Raw genomic sequence first — 21,607 nt, forward strand, 5'->3', positions numbered from 1 at the left:
TGCATGTTTTTTTCTAATGCAAATCTAACTAATGAAAAAAGAAAAAGAGTAGGCTACCAACTGAAAGAAAAACATTTATTGAATCAAAGTCAATACTTTCCTTTTAATATCTACAAGCCAGCACTGAACTGACTTTATTAAAGAATGAACACAATGTACAAAGTATGTCTTATAAAAATATGTCAATTTTTTTCTGGCTATTGATCTGAAGATATTTCAAGGAATGCAAGATAGTTTTGGCAAGTAAATTTAAGCTGCAGTTACTGATGACAAAGTTCAAATCATTCTGTAATCATGGTATATTTAAGACTCATTGATCAAGTGGCATCAGAAATGCTGACCCCCTAAAATGTCACTGCATTGCTATGTGTTTATGCACCCCAGACAACTGAACATCTGATCTTGTGTCATCAACAATCACTACCTTTATCAGTGAAGACTATCCAACCTAACTGGAACTATTCAACCAGATAATTGACACCTACCACTGGAATACAACTTAGGGCAGGCTAGCTACCTCCATAGCCCTTGTATTCTGCATGCTCTTTGTGAACTGAGGAGAAGAGTAGGTAGGTTCATAAATGTTTAAATCATTTGGATAACTATTGCAATATGAAATCAGGGAAAGCAGAGGAAGAGAATAAAGACTCATTTATGAAGCAATCTTTATTTATAAACACGTGTGTTTATCTATAAAAATGGAAACTATTAGGCTCAGTTATGCCTTAGTTGTTAGGATAATTGTTTTCCACATAAAAATTTAACTCAGTCAGGTTTCAAACCACCAACTTGTTTCAAACCACCAACAAGGAGAAAAAGGACAATTTACAGAGATAATTTGAAAACAGTGCAATATCAAAATACAATTTTCACAATTTGTGAAAGAGAAACATGCTTTGGAACCTGAGCAAAAGGCTTTTTGCTGACTTTGTAAAAAGTCACCCTGTATGTTGTTTTCACTGGCATCTGCCAGATTAGTATGTTGCTCTTAGCAACTTCCATGCCCCCTAAATATTTAGTACACAGAAACTGCCAACTACTTAGAGAGGGCTACTAAAATTTTCAGCTAATATTGCAGACAGTCTGACATACTGCTACTGGAAATGACCATACAGCCTAAAATTAAGAAAAATTGTAAAAAGAAAGAAGCAGCCAAACATGATTCTTTTATTTTTTAAATAGACTAAAGCACTTCCACAATATTTAGATACTGCACTGGTTTACAGTCTTGAGGTCAGCTCTTTCAAAATAAATATACTGAACATTTATAACAAACGCCTTATGAATGCAAGTTTTCTCTTTATTATTTCAAGACCAGTTGAATAAAACTTAAAATAAAGACCTAACTCTGAAGCAGATAAGATACAAGTCCTTTTTCAGAAACAGGCATGACATGTCACAGCTAAATTTTTCACCAACAACAGTATCATCAGTCTGCAGTAAGCAATTTAAATTTCTTCTGGCACCAAACAGGCCACCATACAAATCAACTCCACAAAGCATGTGGTCATCTATTCTGCTGATTTTGTATGAAATATTAATTTGTGCTTGCTGGGGCCCAGGCCTTTCAAAAATGGATATGAACAATGGGAGATTAAAAATATTAATGGAAATTTACTCATTTCTAAATTACTTGATTGGAGAAAATATTTAAAGAATAAAGAGTAACAGAATGCTGTGTATTAGGTATTGATGATGGAAGCTAAGGTTGGTGCTTTAATTTGCTTTAACAAACAGCTAAACCCGATCCTAAACAGCTCTATGTCCGTAGTACTGGTAGGAGGCCTATGTGTGCATGTCACTGAAAGGCACGGTAGGACCAATCTCATAAATGGCATCATCAGAGCACAACAGCAACTTTTCACTGGAGTAATCACAAAGTGTGAACAATGAGCCATCGCTTCTCTCATTGTGAACACAAAGCAGTCACCAAGGCAAAAGAGGAAAGAAGATACAGGAACTCACATAAACCTGTAACACAGAAAACACACATTAAACTGAGTTTTGAACATTTTGATAGTGATGATTTTCCTACCATAACATATTTAACACCACACATATTTTGCTTAATTAAATTGAACTGTTGCAAAAACGGTATCCTAATTATATCACAAAATTCTGAAATTTGGTATACAGCTAAGTTCACTTGCAAAGATTTGCCTACAATAATATCTTGGACATAAAACAGGCTTAAGGACAGATTTGTGGTCAGGACTTAACTATTAATGTCTTGTTCGTTACATAATAAAAATCAACATGCTCACACGACTGTTTTACCCAGAAATGCATTTTAAAATCGTGCATCATAAGGATGCAGCTGTTTATAGGGAGCTAATTACGATATGTGGCAGGATGTTCTTCCTCATGTCGTGGTTTAACCCCAGCCAGCAACTAAGCACCACACAGCCGCTCACTCACTTCCCCCCCCACCCAGTGGGATGGGGGAGAGAATCAGAAAAAAAAAGGTAAAACTTGTGGGTTGAGATAAAGACAGTTTAATAGAACAGAAAAGGAGAAACTAATAATGATAATAACAAAAATAATAAAATGACAATAATAATAAAAGAATTGGAATATACAAAACAAGTGATTCACAATGCAATTGCTCACCACCTGTGGACCGATGTGCAGTTAGTTCCCGAGCAGTGATCCACCCCAGGCCAACTCCCCCCAGTTTATATATTAGGCATGACGTCACATGGTATGGAATGACCTTTTGGCCACTTTGGGTCAGTTGCCCTGGCTGTGTCCCCTCCCAACTTCTTGTGCCCCTCCAGCCTTCTTGCTGGCTGGGCATCAGAAGCTGAAAAATCCTTGACTTAGTCTAAACACTACTTAGCAACAACTGAAAATATCAGTGTTATCAACATTCTTCTCATACCTAACTCAAAAACATAGCACTGTACCAGCTACTAGGAAGACAATTAACTCTATCCCAGCCGAAACCAGGACACCTCACTACTCTACCAGTGCCTAAAAAGCAGACAGTAATACTTACCGGAAAGGTTTCCCCAAGGTTATCCTGCCTGAGTGTCTACAAGCTGCATCTGAACATTTGCAGATATGCCACCTCCATAGCCTCCCTTGGACTGCATTTGATTCTGAATTGAGCTTACCTGGAAACAGAAGGGAAAGAGAGTCAGAGAAAACAAGGCAGGCAGGCAGAAGTGAACTATAGCATCTTCTTGCTTTTGGTTTTATTTTTTTAAAATTATTTTTCAAGTACTCTCTCACCATTAAAGCTACACTACTTTTGCATGAGGACATACGCAGTGTAGGCTTTCTGGAATATTCACTTCTGCAGGCAGCTCAGCAGGAGAGATGGAAGAACTGGTGCTGATGCAGAAGTTTTTCCTCTATCCCAAAGAAAACTGGCTGATTCAGGCTTTCATTGAGCTGCTTGATAAATCAAGAAAATTAATCAAATATTATCAGTATCCAACTCCACTCTATCTGACAAGCTGCAATTTAGCTTGTTCTATGGAAAATATTTTTTGCCAAGTATGATAAACCAGTGAAGTTAACACCATTACATTAAAAATGTAATACTCCATTTATAAAATATCTGCATAGTAACTGAACTGTATGGCTAATTTTAGAACATTTAAAATAGGGCTTTCTAAACAAAAAAAGGAGCCCTTTTGGTGTGTGGAAGATTTTTTTGTTTGGTTTTTGTTTAAGGGCATGAACTTACTTTTCCTTGATTGATACTATTCCTTTAATCAGCGTGGCATTTATTTTTTAAACCATACTCAATCTATCAATTTCTCTGAAACTATTTTATTTGAAGGCATTTTTAAGCTGAAGCAAACAAATACATAAAAACCACCCCCCCATGGCTTTCATTGTCTTTATCAATAAAAAGGAAAAGACTCCATAGTTCTTTTGTGCTTGTGCTGCATGAGTCAAAATAATCATCTCCTAGTGCCTGCAGGAAGACAGCTCCAATCTTAAAGGTTTGGCCTTTTTTTCTTTACACCTCAGAGTGTACATAACAAGTACACAGTGAACACAAAGTACTTAAAGCTACAGCTTCAGAAATTGCACTTGCAGTAAGAAGCCTATGTCTGCAGGGCACTACTTGCAATTATTTCAGGTATGCTCCTTCATAGAGACCTCAAAACACCACTAGAAAGCTGTATTAAAACTGCTGGAGATAGATCTTCAAGTTGCTTGCATGATATTTTCCCTGTCTGCAAAGACACCATCTTCTGCTTTGGTGATTTATTCAAATAAGCAACACAGCTGCATTAAAGCAATGTTACGTTCAAATTTTTCTTCATGGATAAGTGTTCAGATGCAATGCTCTAGTGGGTCTGACACCAGAGACTACAAACACAATAAGGAAATGTGGAGGGAGTGTACCACCCCATTCCTGGGGTAGGGTTTAAAAACTTTCACATTTCACCAAGCTGATGATCACAGCATCTTCTGTTGGCCTTTGGGACAAAAGACGTTTGAATGTAATCAACCTATTTCAGAAAATAATCTACAGGTAAATGTATTTAGAAGGATGACTTAATGACTGCATTGATTTCATCTGAATGAACCCTACCTCTAGAGAAACAGCTAGAAAGACACATCTCCAGGGCATGTCACCTTCTAACTGACAACTTACCTACATTACTTGAAAAAGGAACGTTATATCAACACAAATTGCAAGGCTAAAGAGTAAATTTTCATGAGTACTTCTAAAGTTTAAAAGAATCTCTCTGGTACCTGAGTCTCACATATCATAGAATCATAGAATAGTTTGGGTTGGAAGGGACCTTTAAAGGTCATCTAGTCCAACCCCCCCTACAATGAGCAGGGACATCTTCAACTAACCAGGTTGCTCAGAACCCCACCCAGCCTGACCTTGAATGTTTCCAGGGATGGGGCATCTACCACGTCTCTGGGCAACCTGTTCCAGTGTTTCACCACCCTCATCATAAAAAATTTCCTCCTTATATCTAGTCTGAATCTACCTTCTTTTAGTTTAAAACCATTACCCCTTGTCCTATCGCAACAGGCCCTACTAAAAAGTCTGTCCCCATCTTTCTTATAAGCCCCCTTTAAGTATTGAAAGGCTGCAATAAGGTCTCCCTGAAGCCTTGTGTTCTCCAGGCTGAACAACCCCAGCTCTCTCAGCCTTTCCTCATAGGAGAGGTGCTCCAGCCCTCTGATCATTTTCATGGCCCTGCTCTAGACCTGCTCCAACAGGTCCATGTCTTTCTTGTGCTGAGGACTCCAGAACTGGACACAGTACTCCAGGTGGGGTCTCATGAGAGTGGAGTAGAGGGGCAGAATCACCTCCCTTGACCTGCTAGCCACGCTTCTTTTTATGCAGCCCAGGATACGATTGGCTTTCTGGGCCGTGAGCGCACACTGCTGGCTCGTGTCCAGCTTTTCATCCACCAGTACCCCCAAGTCCTTCTCCTCAGGACTGCTCTCAATCCCTTCATCCCCCAGCCTGTATTGATACCAGGGGTTGCCCTGACCCAGGTGCAGGTACTTGGCCTTGTTGAACCTCATGAAGTTCACATGGGCCCACTTCTCAAGCTTGTCCAGGTCCCTCTGGATGGCATCCTGTCCCTCAGGCATGTCAACCGCACCACTCAGCTTGGTGTTATCTGCAAACTTGCTGAGGGTGCACTCGATCCCGCTATGTCGTTGATGAAGATACTTGTATTGGGTCTGGCTGAGATGGAGTTAATACTCCCCATAGCAGCCCTCATAGCACTGTGCTCTGCATCAGTAGCTAGAAAGGTGTTGATAGCACACCAGTGTTTTGGCTACTGCTGAGCTGTGCTGGCACAGCATCAAGGCTGTCTCTCCAACATTTTTGCCCTCCCCTCAATGGCAGGCTGGGGCAGGGCAAGATCTTGGGAGGGGACATAACCAGGACAGCTGACCTAAACTAACCAAACAGATATTCCATACCACATGACGTCAGCTCAGCTATAAAAGCTAAGTAAAGGGAGACGGAAGGGGGGGGCATTTTTCCTTCCAGAGCAACCACTACGCGTACTGAAGCCCTGCTTCCCGAGAAGCGGCTAGACATCGCCTGCTGATGGGAAGTAGAGAATAATATCATTTGTTTTTTCTTTGCTTTCGCGCGCGACCTTTGCTATCACTTTATTAAACTGTCCTTAACCTTGACCCACGAGCCTTTTGTTATATTTTCTCTCCCCCATCCAGCTGAGGAGGGGGAGTGATAGAGCGGCTTTGGTGGGCACCTGGCATCCAACCAGGGTCAACCCACGACAATACTGAATAGTATTGGTCCCAAAACGGACCCCTGAGGGACACCACTCATCATTGATCTCCATCTGGACATCGAGCCATTGACCACTACCCTCCGGATGCAACCATCCAACCAATTCCTCATCCATCAAACAGTCCATCCATCAAATCCATATCTCTCCAATTTAGAGAGAAGGATGTTGTGGGGCACCATATCAAAGGCCTTACAGAAGTCCAGGTAGATGACATCTGTAGCTCTTCCCTTGTCCACTGTGTAGTCACTCCATCATAGAAGGCCACTAGGTTGGTCAGGCAAGACTTGCCCTTTGTGAAGCCACGCTGACTGTCTTGAATCCCCTCCCTGTCCTCCATGTGCCTTAGTATAGCTTCTAGGAGGATCTGTTCCATGATCTTTACAGGCACAGAGGTGAGGCTGACAGGTCAGTAGTTCCCAGGGTCCTTTCTACCCTTTTTAAAAATCTGTGCAATGTTTCCCTTTCTCCGGTCACCACGGACTTCACCTGACTGCCATGACTTTTCAAATATCATGGAGAGTGGCTTGGCAACTACATCAACCAGTTCCCTCAGGTCTCTGGGATGCATCTCGTCAGGTCCCATAAACTTATGTATGTTCAGGTTCCTCAGGTGGTCACCAACCTGATCTTCTCTTAAAGTGGGAGAGACTTTGCTCCCCTAGTCCCTGCCTTGAGGTCTATCCACTCGAGAGGTGTGGGGAGAGAGGTTGCCAGTGAAGGCTGAGGCAAAAAAAGTTGTTGAGTACCTCAGCCTTCTCCTCGTCCATTGTTACCAGTTTGCCAGTCGTGTTCATCGGGGGGGGGGGGGGGGGTATGCTTGCTTTGACTTTCCTTTTCTGGCTGACATACCTATAGAAGACCTTCTTATTTTTTGCGTCCCTTGCCAAGTTCGGCTCCAGCTGCGCCTTGGCCTTTCTGACCCCATCCCTACACAAGCGGGCAACGCCCCTATACTCTTCCCAGGATACCTGTCCCTGCTTCCACTGTCTGCGCATTTCCTTCTTGCCCTTCAGTTTGACCAGCAGGTCTTGACTCATCCATGCCAGTCCCTTGCCTTCCTTTCCTGATTTCTTACATCTGGGGATCGAGAGCTCTTGCGCTCTATGGAAAGCATCCTTAAAGATCTATCTGCCAGCTCTGTTCTGCTCTCTTGTCCCTGAGGGCAGTTTCCCAGGGGGTCCTCTCGACTAACTCCTTGAACAGCTGGAAGTTTGCTTTCCTAAAATTCAGGATCCTGACTTTACTCTTCACCTGTCCCATATCCCTCAGGACTGCGAACTCCACCAGTGCATGATCACTGCAGCCCAGGCTGCCTCCAATCTTGACATCTCTCATTAGCTCACTTGCGTTGGTGACCAACAGGTCCAGTATCGCACCCCTTCTGGTAGGGCTGTCTATTACCTGGCTTAAGTAGTTATCCTCGATGCACTCCAGGAGTCTCCTGGATTGCCTACAGCTCGACGTGCTACTTTTTAGCAGATGTCGGGGTGGTTGAAGTCCCCCAGCTGGATGAGAGCCTGCAAGTGAGATGCCTCCTGGAGCTGGAGTAAGAAGGCTTTGTCAATAGGCTCCCCTTGATTGGGTGGCCTGTAGTAAACACCAACCACAAGGTTCCCTTTGTTACCTCGGTCTCTAATTCTTACCCATAAGCTTTCAACCTGCTTGTGGCTATTCTTCAGAGACAGGTCTTCACACTCTATCCATTTCTTGATGTAGAGGGCAACCCCTCCTTCCTCGCCTGTCCCTTCTGCACAGCCTGTAGCCATCAATAGCTGCACTCCAGTCATGGGCTTTGTCCCACCAAGTTTCAGTAATGGCAACTAGGTCATAGCTTTCTAGCAGCACAGTGGCTTCCAACTCCTCCTGTTTGTTGCCCATGCTGCGTTCATTGGTGTAGAGGCACTTCAGCTGGGCTGTCAGATGTGTCACCTTTTTAGAGGAACACCCCTTAATTCCTTTGAGGTATTTCACTGGTGTTTCCCTGTTGGCTCCTATTACCTCAGGACCCCCTGGCTCATCTCCATAAGACTTCAAGTGTGCTCCAGTGTACCCAGCACATCTCGGAGCAACAGGCTGAGGGCACCTAGCACCCCGTCCCTCTAACCTTGGCATGTCATCCCACAGCTTGTCATGGGCAGGCCTGATATTATCCCCCTCCCCCTTCAAGTCTAGTTTAAAGCTCTGTCAATCAGCCCTGCTAGCTCATGAGCAAAGCCCCTCTTCCCCCTTTGAGAAAGGTGAATCCCATCTGACACCAGCAGGCCTGGTGCCATGTAGGCCATCCCATTATCGAAAAACCCAAAATTGTGGCGGTGACACCAGCCATAGAGCCATGTATTAATAGACTGGGTGTGTCTGTTTCTTCCGCAAATGGAAGGATAGAGGAAAAAATAACCTGTGCTCCAGATTCCCTTACCAATCATCCTGAGGCCCTGAAGTCTCTTATGATTGCCCTTGGACTATGCGTTGCAGCTTCATCACCACCCACATGGAAGACCAATAATGGGTAATAGTCCAAGGGCTGTACCAGGCTAGGAAGTTTCCTAGTTATGCCCTTAACCTGGGCCCCAGGGAGTCAGCAGACTTCCCTAAGAGGAGGGTCTGTCCAGCATATTGGACCCTCTGTTCCCCTCAGAAGGGAGTCACCTACAACTATAACCCGTCTTTTCTTCCTCGTGGAGGTGTTTGTGATATGGGGGGTAGGCCTTTCTGACCTTGGCAACACCTCTGGTGTAGATGGACCGACATCCACATCATCCATTGACTGGCCTTCCACATCCAGAGCCTCATACCTGTTGTACAGAGGCACCTGGGAAGGCAAGGTAGGCAAGGAGGGGGGTTCGCCTGCCGCCCCGTATGCATGCTTGTGTTAGCAGGTAAAGAAGTATCAGTCTAAAATACGGAGGCTCTTGCACCTAAACTAAACTCCAGCAAATGTAAGCTTGACTGCATTAGTAGTTCAGTGGCCATCTTCCATATGAAAATTTATGTAGGACACATACAATGGCAAAAACACTGACCAAAAAGCAGGTCTAACAGAATTGTGGACTGACGAGGTGGCACTCTTTCTGAAGCACCCTCCTTTTTAGGCAGTCTAAAATACAAGAACAAGCACAATGAAATGCTTTTTTTTTTTTCTTCAAAGATACCATTGCCTTCCCTATGATGATACATAATTACAAAGGTTCTTTTCTGGTTTACGTCTGATTTAGATAGGATAAGGTTTCAAGAATTTTGGAAGGGATCACACCCAAAATCACATCATACAATCTGTTGTGTTGCATATCTAGCTAATTAATTTCTTCCCTCCCCTTTAAAACCAGGAAATAAGATGGTCCTTGAGAGAGTAAACAAGAGAAAACTAAGTAAAGAAGAGAAAAACTAAGAAAAGAAGAAAAGAATGGAATACATGAAATCAAAGGATAAATTGAGGATTATAAAGCAGAAAAAGAAAAGTGAGACACTTCACCATGGAATACAAAGATAAAACAGAAAGAAGGTGATGGGAATGAGAAGGGAACAGTGCACAGAGGGTTCCTATTGTATAATTTTACCTCTGACAAAATATCAGAGTTCTCTACAGAGAAGGCAAACAAACTAAAATATTTCAGTAGTCAGAAAACTACTGTACTCAGAAGCATGAGGATATATAATAAAGAACAATGCTGATGGAAAAGGTGCAGAGCAGATACTGAATTTATTCCCAAATTTATATGGGAAAAAGCTAATGAAATTGCAGGAGGTCTTCCTAAGATATTCAGAAGAGAGAAGGCAGAAGTAAGTTCACGTAGTATAACGTCCATACTATAAAGGAAACTAGCAGCAGAAAAACACATGAAGAGAAGACTGTGCTCTTGGAATTTATATTGTCAAGAATTAACACAGAGACTGGATGAAATATTACCACAGTGAGTCACCAAGGAAGAGGCAGGAAAACAGGCAAATGTGAAAAAGTAGAGATTTGTGATTCTAAAAAGAGAGAGAAAATTATTAATTTTTGCATACTGTCTCTTATCTGGGATCAGAAAAATCACTCTAGTCATCGATGCAGCACATTATCCAAAAGAAAAAAGATAAAGAAATACAACCAGTTATGAGTGTTAAAATGAAAGAAAAAGTCCCTGTAGAGAGACAATAATGATTATCTACTATCTGGAGATGAGTTGGGTATTATGCAAGGCAAAGGTGAGGGCAAGTAGTGGAAAAAGTCTGAGGTGAAAGAGTAAAGCTTCAGGCAACCAACACAAGCCTCCCATGAGGCTGCTCAGCTGTGAGAATCAGAAAGGTTCTCACAAGAAGGGCAGCAAACATCTAAAAAGCAAAAAGCCATGCATTTTTTAAATTTTATTAAGAATACCACTCACTCACTCATTTCATTATTTCAATTTACACATAGTTTTAAATATTAATGTAATATATTGCTGTTGTGGTTTAACCCCAGCCAGCAACTAAGTACCACGCAGCCGCTCACTCACTTCCCCCATCCAGTGGGATGGGGGAGGAAATCGGGAAAAAAGGTAAAACTCGTGGGTTGAGATAAGAACGGTTTAATAGAACAGAAAAGAAGAAACTAACAATGATAATGATAACACTAATAAAATGGCAACAGTAGTAACAAAAGGATTGGAATGTACAAATGATGCACAGGGCAATAGCTCACCACCCGCCGACCGACACCCCGCCAGTCCCCGAGCAGCGATTCCCTGCCCCCCCCCTTCCCAGTTCCTAAACTAGATGGGACATCACATGGTATGGAATAAATACACCATTGGCCAGTTTGGGTCAGGTGCCTTGGTTGTGTCCTGTGCCAACTCCTTGTGCCCTGGCTGGCCATGAGAAGCTGAAAAATCCTTGACTATAGTCTAAACACTACTGAGCAACAACTGAAAACATCAGTGTTATCAACATTCTTCGCATGCTGCACTCAAAACATAGCACTGTACCAGCTACTAGGAAGACAGTTAGCTCTATCCCAGCTGAAACCAGGACAATTGCATTAAATAGATAATTAGCATTAATTTAATTTTATCAAGCTGAAACTGTGCTTGTCTATTTAACTTGCTTACAGCTGTTTTAGTATAAATTACTTCCAATCCATAATGTTGCTTCAGGGAAAACCTGGTACTTTGTTTGACATGTCAGATTTCTCAGCTTTGCCCTTCCCCAATGACTACTGAGTTACGAAAGTTTTTTCTGATTGCAATAAGCTGTAAAAAAAAATCAAACTAGTTTCTAGGAAGCTACAAATGACCTCACTTGCCTACATTAAAACTGACTTTTTTTCTTTAAAGCTCTGTTCTTTATTCTAATATCCCTGACAGAAAACTGTCTTCCCCTTTGCTAAAATCCACAATGGATAAACAATTTTTTTTTCTTTTAAAGGGGATTATTAAGGTCAAGAAGTATTTTTCATCATTATCTATATGCCACCCTTTTCTTAGATCATGTATTACTGACCTTAAAAATATATTGACATTTCACAGAAAATATGAAGTAGTACAAAATAAATCTATTCTCATAAGGTCATTTTCAATATCTATCTTAGTATATGTGGCAAGGTTCTAGTAGCCAGGGGGGCTGCAGGGGTGGCTTCTGTGAGAAGAGGCCACCCCTGCAGGGTGGGGGGGCTGCCTTGTGCCAGATACAGCCAGTTCCAGCAGGCTCCACAACAGCCCCACTGCAGGCCAAAACTGAGCCAATGAGCAAAGTGGTGATGCCTCTTTGAAAACATTTAAGAAAGGACAAAACCACTGGAGAGAGAGGAGGAGGGAACAAAGAGTGAGAAACAACAGAGGGAACACCAAGGTCAGAGAAGGAGGAGGTGCTCCGGGCACTGGAGCAGATAGTCCCTGCAGCCTGTGGAGGACCCACACCGAACAGATGGATATTCCTGAAGGACTACAGCCTGTGGAGAACCCATGCCTGACCAGAGCTTTAAACTAGACTCAGCGGGGGAAGGGGATGGAGTTTTGAGCAACAGAGAAGAGCCAGGGGCTGCTGATGTGTTAGGAACCAACAGGGGAACATCTGAGAAATGCCACAAAGGAACTGGGGCTTGATCCTCCAAAAAGATGACACAGTCGACAGCCCAGCTGAAGTGCCTCTACACCGATGCACGCAGCATGGGTAACAAAGAGGAGGAGTTGGAAGCCACTGTGCAGAAGGAGCAGAAGGGAGCAGAAGGGAGCTGGCAGCTCTTTAAGGACATTTTTCTTGGCGCACAAGAACTCTCAATCCCCATGCGTAAGAAATCAGGCAAGGAAGGCAGGAGACCAGCGTGGCTGGGGAAGGACCTTCTGGTCAAGCTGAAGCGCAAGAAGGAAATGCATAGGCAGTGGAAGCGGGGACACGCATCCTGGGAAGAATATAGGGATGCTGCCCGGGCGTGTAGGGATGGGATCAGGAAAGCTAAGGCACAGCTGGAGCTGAATTTGGCAAGGGATGTGAAGAATCATAAGGAGGGCTTCTACAGGTGCATTGGTCAGAAAAGGAAGAGTAAAGAAAACGTACACCACCCCCACCCCCCTCCGATAAAGACAACGGGAGATCTAGTGACAACCGACATGGAGAAGGCTGAGGTACTCAACGACTTTTTTCCTCCCTTTTCGCTGGCAACCACTGTTCCCACATCTCTCAAGTCCCTGAACCTCAAGGCAGGGACTGGGGGAACAAAGTCCCTCCCATCGTAGGAAACGATCCGGTTCGAGACCACCTGAGGAACCTGAACATACACTAGACCATGGGACCCAGTGTCCTGAGGGAACTGGCAGATGTAGCTGCTAAGCCACTCTCCATCATATTTGAAAAATCATAGCAGTCAAGTGAAGTCCCCAGTGACTGGGGAAAAGGGAATATCACACCCATTTTTAAAAAGGTGGACACTGGGAATGACTGACCAGTCAGCCTCACCTCTGTGCCCAGTAAGATCATGGAGCAGATCCTCCTGGGAAGACATGTCGAAGCATATGGAAGACAGCAAGGTGATTGGAAGCAGACAACATGGCTTCACCAAGGGCAAATCGTGCCTGACTACTCTAGTGGCCCTCTACGATGGAGTGACTGCATCAGTGGACAAGGGAAGAGCAACTGATGTCATCTACCTGGACTTCTGTAAGGCCTTTGACATGGTCCCCCACAACATTCTGGCCTCTAAATGGGAGAGATATGGGTTTGATGGATGGACTATTAGATGCATAAGGAATTGGCTGGATAGCCGCATTGGTACAGTCAACGGCTCAATGTCCAAATGGAAACCAGTAACGAGTGGTGTCCCTTAAGGGTCCGTATTGGGACTGGTACTGTTTAATATCTTTATTAATGACATAGACAGTGTCCTCAGCAAGTTTGCGGATGACACCAAGCTGAGTGGTGCAGTTGATACGCTAGAGGGAAGGGATGCCATCCAGAGGGACCTTGACAGACTGGAGAAGTGGGCACGTGCGAATCTCATGAGGTTCCACAAAGCCAAGTGCAAGGTCCTGCACCTGGGTCGGAGCAAGCCCAAATATCAGTACAGACTGAGTGATGAATGGATTGAGAGCAGTCCTGCAAAGAAAGACTCTCTCTCTACTCTGTTCTTGTGAGACCCCACCTGGTGTACTGCATCCAGCTCTGGGGTCCCCAGTACAATAAAGACATGGACCCGTTAGAGCAGGTCCAGAGGAGGGCCACAAAAATGATCAGAGGGCTGGAACACCTCTCCTATGACGAAAGGCTGAGAGAGTTGGGGTTCTGTAGCCTGGAAAAGAGAAGGCTCTGGGGAGACCTTATTGCAGCCTTTCAGTATATAAAGGGGGCTTGTAAGAAAGATGGAGAGCCAGACTTTTTACTGAAGCCTATAGTGACAGGACAAGGGGCAACGGTTTTAAATTGAAAGAGGGTAGATTTAGATTGAACATAGGGAAAAAAAAATTACAGTAAGGGTGGTGAGACACTGGAACAGGTTGCCCAGAGAAGTTGTGGATGCCCCATCACTGGAAGTGTTCGAGTTCAGGTCGGATGGGGCTTTGAGCAACCTGATCTAGTTGAAGATGTCCCTGCCCATGGCAGAGGGGTTGGTTTAGATGATCTTTGAAGGTCCCTTCCAACCCAAACCATTCTATGATTCTGTGAAAAGGAAGGAGCAGCAGAGAGAAACCACTATGTACTGACCATAAACTCCCCACATGCACACGTTGGGGCAGGTCACGGAGGAGTGAAGTTGAGCCTGGGAAAGGCGGGAGAAAACTTGTTTTAATGTTTGTCTTTTTGTTTCCCACTATCTGAATCTATTTTAATTGGCAATAAATTAATTTTCCCCAAGTTGAGTCTGTTTTTCCCATGACAGTAATTGGTAAGTGATGTCCTGTCTTTATGTCAACCCACGAGCTTTCTCATCCTATTTTCTCCCCCTGTCCCATTGAGGAAGTGGAGTGAGTGAGTGGCTAGGTGGGGTTTGGCTGTTGGCAAAGGCTAACTTACCACTCTTAGCCTCTGTTTTTCACTTTCAAAGATATAAAAATATTTATAGTTCCTATCATCTACAGGAAGCCACAGAACTCCATTTGTGACATCAGTGTTGCTTGCTCTGGAAATAATTCACATCGCAAATAGTGAGAACCTCAATAAGTACACACAATAAGAATATTTGTATGAACCATAAACTAAGGAAAGTTACGGAGTTTTATATAAACAACATTTTTAAAAAAATTAAGAAATCTAATGGGAATTATAAGATACTTTTAAAGGATTTTTTTGTGAAATACTCTAGTATATTTTAAAATATACCTCAATTTTAGTTCATACATGTTATCGGAATAAATTTAAGAAGTACTCTACATATACCTTGTACAATTTATAAAAAAAGTACTTTGTATTGTCAATGAACATAGGAATTTTTAATATGATATTCCATAATCTTGAATGCAAGTGGTTAACTCTTGTAATTAAGATACTAGCAGGTTGGTTTTCAGCTTTACAGAAACTCTTATAACTCAGTTGAGAACCACTCCTTCAACCAATTGCTTCGGCCATAATAGTCATGTTCCCATATTGTAACAAAGATTAAATATTCTTCATCCACTCATGCTTACCGAGTTCATTCCACTGAATAGGTCTCCTGATCCTACATGAGCCGTGTGAACAAAGTTCATTGGCTCCCCAATCATGCTTCGGTCAATCCGCCGTCGTCTTTTCTGAAAGGCAGGTAAAGAAACCATCTGATTGAGATTAATTTAAAAAAACAATGTTTGACATACATGTAGAAGTTAACTGTCCATAGATTATTTCATACATCATAGGATATTTTCATAGGATCAAAATGCACAGTCCAATGTGCTTTGTTTCTACTTGGAGGATCTATATAGCAGATTGTTAGACCAGCACTGATATCACTCCTAACATTTAAACCAACCAAACATTCATAAATAACCTTACTACATTTCACTGTAACAATATCTGTAACATTCTACATGGTGGCTTCTGTCTATATATGTATTTAAACATGATAGGTCAAATTTGAGGTTTAATCATTCAAAACAAGAATTAAGGGTCAAAGAGCATTAGTAGAGTGCAATAAACGGCTAATTTACAGAGTTTGAGTTGCCTTGACATAGGAACTTATGCCCATTTTTCTAGTAACATACTTCACTGTGATGTGCAGAATAATGCCTTGAATTTGATCAGGTTCAGTCACAGCCATATCCTTAGTGGAGCCTGCATGCTCAGATAACTTTCACTGTGCATGGTTGTAGTGCGAGAGCTGCAGAGATAGAAGTAGGGTCATATTAAGACAGGATGCTAGATTAGATCCTAAGGATACTCTGATTACTGTGCCATGAGACATAATGTAAGAATAGCTTAACTTCTGTCTCCTCTTTGTCAGAGTCATGGCTTCAGTTTTTATTCATGTAATAGCAGGTAAATGAGAAATTAGAAGCAGTAAGGACTTCCTCTAGTAAAAGTTGCTTTGTCTCTCTGCCTCCAGCTGAACATTGCATCTAGAGGAATAAAATGGAAAATATTATCGTCATCTTTTAGGCCAGAGGCAGTAAGCTTAAGCAGAGTGAACCACACAGCCTGCAACCACTACAAGCCAGTATCCTGTATTTAAAAGATGAGAACAGTCATGGAGCACAATATGAATATTTCAATTTACAGTATGTTAAACGAAATACAGTCTAATAGCTATGAAATTACTGAAGATCAATTAAAAGCTTCCCATTGACTTAAAGTCTGCTCAATGTCCATTTCTAGTCAGCAATAAGAACTTAAGAACACCCAGACTCAGATAGGAAGGTACATGCCTCATGAATGGACTCACTGCTATTGAAACACAGCCACAATTGAATCTTTATGAATCAGAGCCTGCAGCTATGACAATACATTACAGGGCTTAGCCAGCAAATAAAAAACACTTTTAATCCTTTCCTGTACCTTTTTGCTATTGCTAAAAGCAGGTTTCAGTTCCTTATTGCATCAGTATTTAACAGTCATGGGGTGGGAGGAAGCAAAACTACTCTCAGGAATAGCAAAACAAAATGACCTGTTTTATACCTAACCTAGTAGTGAATTCTCTGTCCCCAACTAATTTGACAGGATCAACCAAATGAAATAACCATAGCTATAAAAATATTGTAATGTAGTTTCCAAGGGCTTTCAAAGAGAAAGCGTTCATGGAAATGAATTTAGATGTCTCAAATACAGAAAACTGATATATTTTAGAGACATAAATATTTACAAAAGAATCTCTAGCCATGTCCCAATGCATTAATATTTCAATCTAGAAGTCAAACTCACATATATACAGCTAACTATTTCTTAAGTTATACATGATATAGGATAGCAAAACATATGTGACTAACTTGAGTGGAGTCATCTCATACCCAGTTTATGTTTACACTGGATGAAAACTCCTAATCTAAAATATTCAGTATTAGGAGCATCTCCACCAGGCATAATGATTATTTTAAATACATGGTTACTATATTTACACGATGTAATACTGTAAAATGCTGGGACAGTTTGTCAGTGTTGTAGACCTTATTCTAAAGTGGGAAGAATTTCTAGAAAGTCACATGCTACTGGAACACACAACTCCCTCAATTAAAACATTTAAAATTGTTTCAGTTTTGTAGTTTAGTTTATATTGCCTTTTTTTTGTAGAATAACAGAAAGCCAAAGGCATTTGTGTGTACAAATAATACATCCATGAACTGTTGGTTTTAATGGAGTTTTGAAATGCTGGGGTTTTGATATGCAGAGAACTGACCTCTTTCTTTGAGCAACTCAACTTATTTTCTTCTTTACTTGTTGCTAAGAATGATGGTATAGCAGTAACAGTATTAAAATGCTGGATCTTGTGAACGACTGTAAATGATTCTTCACTCATCAGCTAGTGAACCAGTAACCACTAAAGTGAATCACCATCGAACCCTGATTCTTATCTTAAGCAAGTTTCTTATCAGAGGCCATAGAAGCCAGTTACATCTTGGCATGTGCCCACTGATGTGATCTCTTTGAAGCAATGGAACAATATTTAAATGCTCTGCTAAACAAAGACCCCAAAGCAGTTCACTCTAAAGCAAATAAAACTGATGCTTTTTTGCTGCAGGAGCATTCAGTTTTTGTTTACATTAGGGTTTTAGCTTGGATCAGGAGCATATTTTTGAAGGGACTTTGCTAGTCTCTGTCTACCATGCTTCAATTAGAATTTCAGGGTAATCTTACAGTGCATAAACTGGATTTCTTTTGGATGAAGCTGAACTGGAAGACACTCTCCTAGCTGATTGATACACTCAAATTGTTAATGGACATTGAGGCCAGAGTACTAGGTGAGCCAGTCTGAATTAAACCCTGAAACGCATCTAATGTTTACCTTGGTTCCTCAACACCAACTGTTTTGCTCCTGTTCAGATGTACCTTATTATTACTGTTACTATTACATTTTATTTTGCTTATCTAAAAAAAAAAAAAAAAAAAAAACCCAAGAGAAAAAACAAGTGATGCACAATGCAATTTCTCACCACCCGCTGACCTATGCCCGAGCAGCGATCTGCCCCTCCCAGCCAACTCCCTCCAGTTTATATACTGAGCATGATGTCACATGGTATGGAATATCCCTTTGGCTAGTTCAGGTCAGCTGTCTTGGCTATGCTCCCTCCCAGCTTCTTGTGTACCTGCTTGCTGGCAGAGCATGGGAAACTGAAAAATCCTTAACTTAGGATAAGCACTACTTAGCAACAACTAAAACATCAGTGTGTTTTCAACATTCTTCTCACACTAAATCCAAAACACACTGTACCAGCTACTAGGAAGAAAATTAACTCTATCCCAGCCAAAACCAGGACATCCTTTCTCAAAAAAAAACCCAAAACCCCAAAACAAACCCAAACAAAAAAACCCATGCAGATTAACATCAAGTAGTGTGGGGTCTCAAATATATCATAAAACCCTCAAATTATGTCACTTAGATCTAAGCAGGCTGATAATTAATTTTCTGGAAGCTGTTAAAAGTAGAAGCCCTAAATGAAGTCAAACACAAAACAGCATACAAAGATATCCCGAAGTCACTGCAAGTAGTAGCTTATATACCCAGGGGATCAAAGGCAAAGAAGTGTCTCCTGTTTAGCAGAGAGAAAAGCATGTTCTGCTTAATCTACACCAGATTTTTACAAGATATCGGCTAGGTACATACCCTAAATCCACGTTTGAGTGAAATATAACTGATGCACACCATTTCAAATGATCCGCTCTCTTACTCCCAAAGTCTATGGTGATTTTAATTGCTGAAGCCTCCATCTCAGCTCTACAAAAGCTTCTATCAGTGATAGCATATGTCCATACATTCTGTATGGTATGTCTAAATATTTTTATGGTTTTAATATTTTGTACCAGCCGTGGAAACTGGTTTGCTGCTAGGTGACTGTGAAGGTCAGATTTGGTAAATAATTATTACAAATCTTATATAACACTATGATTGAAACAATAGACAAAAGTGTAGCCAAGTAATTAACTAATAGAGGTAGTTACTAATAAATTTTGCAGTTCTTTGTTCTTATGACTGGATGTTCCTGTACATTAGATAAGAATAATATTGAAACTGACCATATGTGACTGAAACCATGTTAAGCTCCAAGATCAAAGAACAAGGATGAAGAACAAAGACTTCAAGGTCAGCCAACAGAATTTCAAATGGGTTGGTGGTCGTAAAAACAGCCCTTCGACTCAAATGGAGAACCATTGTGCATGATTGGATGTAGGCAGTACTATGAGAATCAGTTACAATAATTTTTATGTATATGTATACTAATCTGATTAATATGTAATTAGTTACTCTATATAACCTGTTTGTGCTGAAGCTGTGGCATGCACGCTAGGTGGAATTATCCCCCGTGCATCCAGTGCTGCAATAAAGAATGCCTGCTTTCTAAAACTCCAAAACGAGTCTTAGAGAGTATTCATTTACAAGCCGTGAATTTCGGTATCATCAGCTCTCAAAAGGAAGTGGTATTGCAGGTACAGATTAGGACGGTGCTTTCTAAACATAAAGCGATACATAGTAGAAACTAAAGCAATTCAAGGAGAAGTTATTGCTGTACTGCAAACGTACAGTTTCTGAAAACAATGCTTCTTTATTGAAATTCACTCATATGACACTTTTTTGCTGTCATTTATCATTTCATCATGTCTACTTTATACACAAGAAAGGCTGTCGGCTCTTCTTCCCGCACAGCAATGCTCTTTACCCAGCTATATGTTGTCCTGGCATTTTATATCTTAAGATTCAACAAGGCTAAGTGTCGTGTCCTGCACTTGGGTCACAACAACCACATGCAACACTACAGGCTTGGGGAAGAGTGGCTGGAAAGCTGCCCAGCAGAAAAAGACCTGGGGGTGCTGGTTGACAGCCGTCTGAATATGAGCGAGCAGTGTGCCCAAGTGGCCAAGGCGGCCAATAGCATCCTGGACTGTATCAGAAGTAGTGTGGCCAGCAGGACCAGGGAGGTGATCGTCCCCCCTGTACTCGGCACTGGTGAGGCTGCACCTTGAGTACTGTGTTCAGTTTTGGGCCCCTCGCTACAAGAAAGACATTGAGGTGCTGGAGTGTGTCCAAAGAAGAGCAACAAAGCTGGTGAAGGGTCTAGAGAACAAGTCTTATGAGGAGCGTCTGAGGGAGCTGGGGTTGTTTAGTCTGGAGAAAAGGAGGCTCAGGGGAGACCTTATCGCTCTCTACAACTACCTGAAAGGAGGTTGTAGTGAGGTGGGTGTCGGTCTCTTTTCCCAAGTAACAAGTGATAGGATGAGGGGAAACGGCCTCAAGTTGCACCAGGGGCGGTTTAGATTGGATATTAGGAAAAATGTCTTCACCAAAAGGGTTATCAAGCATTGGAACAGGCTGCCCAGGGAAGTGGTTGAGTCACCATCCCTGGAGGTATTGAAAAGATGTGTAGATGTAGTGCTTAGGGACATGGTTTATTGGTGGACTTGGCAGTGTTAGGTTAACAGTTGGACTCTATGAGCTTAAGGGTATTTTCCAACCTAAATGATTCTATGATTCTAAGATTGCAGTAATTTCAAGTAAACTAAGAAACTAAGCAATAGAACACCCACTGCCCCCAACATGAGCCTATTAAAGAGAAAGAATGGAACGTATCAATGCTAACAACAAATTAACATCAAAGACAGACTAGACTTAAACATTTATCTGTTTAGGGCATGCTAAACTAAATTAGAAAGGAAATAGCATGCTGATCTGATCTAGTCTAATCCAGAATACCAGGTCTCCATCCAGATCCATATCAATATGAAGTGATCCATAAATAATGTGATGCATCTTTATTTTTTGACACTGTTCTTTGTTTTTCATTCTGTCTAATTATCTGTAGAACTGTGTCGTGATTTAACACCAGTCAGCAAGTAAGCACCACGCAGCCGCTCACTCACTCCCCCCCCTGCACCCAGTGGGATGGGGGAGAAAATCGTGAAAAGAAGTAAAACTCGTGGGTTGAGATAAGAACAGTTTAATAGAACAGAAAAGAAGAAACTAATAATGATAATGATAACACTAATAAAATGACAACAGCAATAATAAAAGGATTGGAATGTAGAAATGATGCACAGTGCAATTGCTCACCACCCGCCAATCAACACCCAGCCAGTCCCCGAGCGGCGATTCCCCACGCCCCCACTCCCCCCAGTTCCTATACTAGATGGGATGTCACATGGTATGGAATACCCTGTTGGCCAGTTTGGATCAGGTGCCCTGGCTGTGTCCTGTGCCAACTTCTTGTGCTCCTCCAGCTTTCTCGCTGGCTGGGCATGAGAAGCTGAAAAATCCTTGACTTGAGTCTAAACACTACTTAGCAACA

The 21,607-nt window shown here is 41.9% G+C and overlaps 1 protein-coding gene across 2 annotated transcripts in view; it reads right to left on the minus strand.

The window, feature by feature from the left end:
- Positions 1 to 648: 648 nt before the first annotated feature.
- CDC42SE2 (CDC42 small effector 2) overlaps positions 649 to 21,607 on the minus strand; it is a 328,251-nt gene continuing 307,292 nt past the window's right edge. For both annotated transcript variants that reach the window (XM_049794171.1, XM_049794170.1), the window contains exons 3-5: positions 15,332 to 15,433; positions 2,999 to 3,116; positions 649 to 1,971 (exon numbers count right to left, since the gene is read on the minus strand). In XM_049794171.1, coding sequence (XP_049650128.1) covers positions 3,018 to 3,116; positions 15,332 to 15,433 — 201 coding nt within the window. In that variant the 3' untranslated portion in view covers positions 649 to 1,971; positions 2,999 to 3,017. The remainder of the gene's footprint in view (positions 1,972 to 2,998; positions 3,117 to 15,331; positions 15,434 to 21,607) is intronic.

This window comes from Accipiter gentilis, chromosome W (genome assembly GCF_929443795.1).
Source record: "Accipiter gentilis chromosome W, bAccGen1.1, whole genome shotgun sequence".
Classification (NCBI taxonomy): Eukaryota; Metazoa; Chordata; class Aves; order Accipitriformes; family Accipitridae; genus Astur; species Astur gentilis.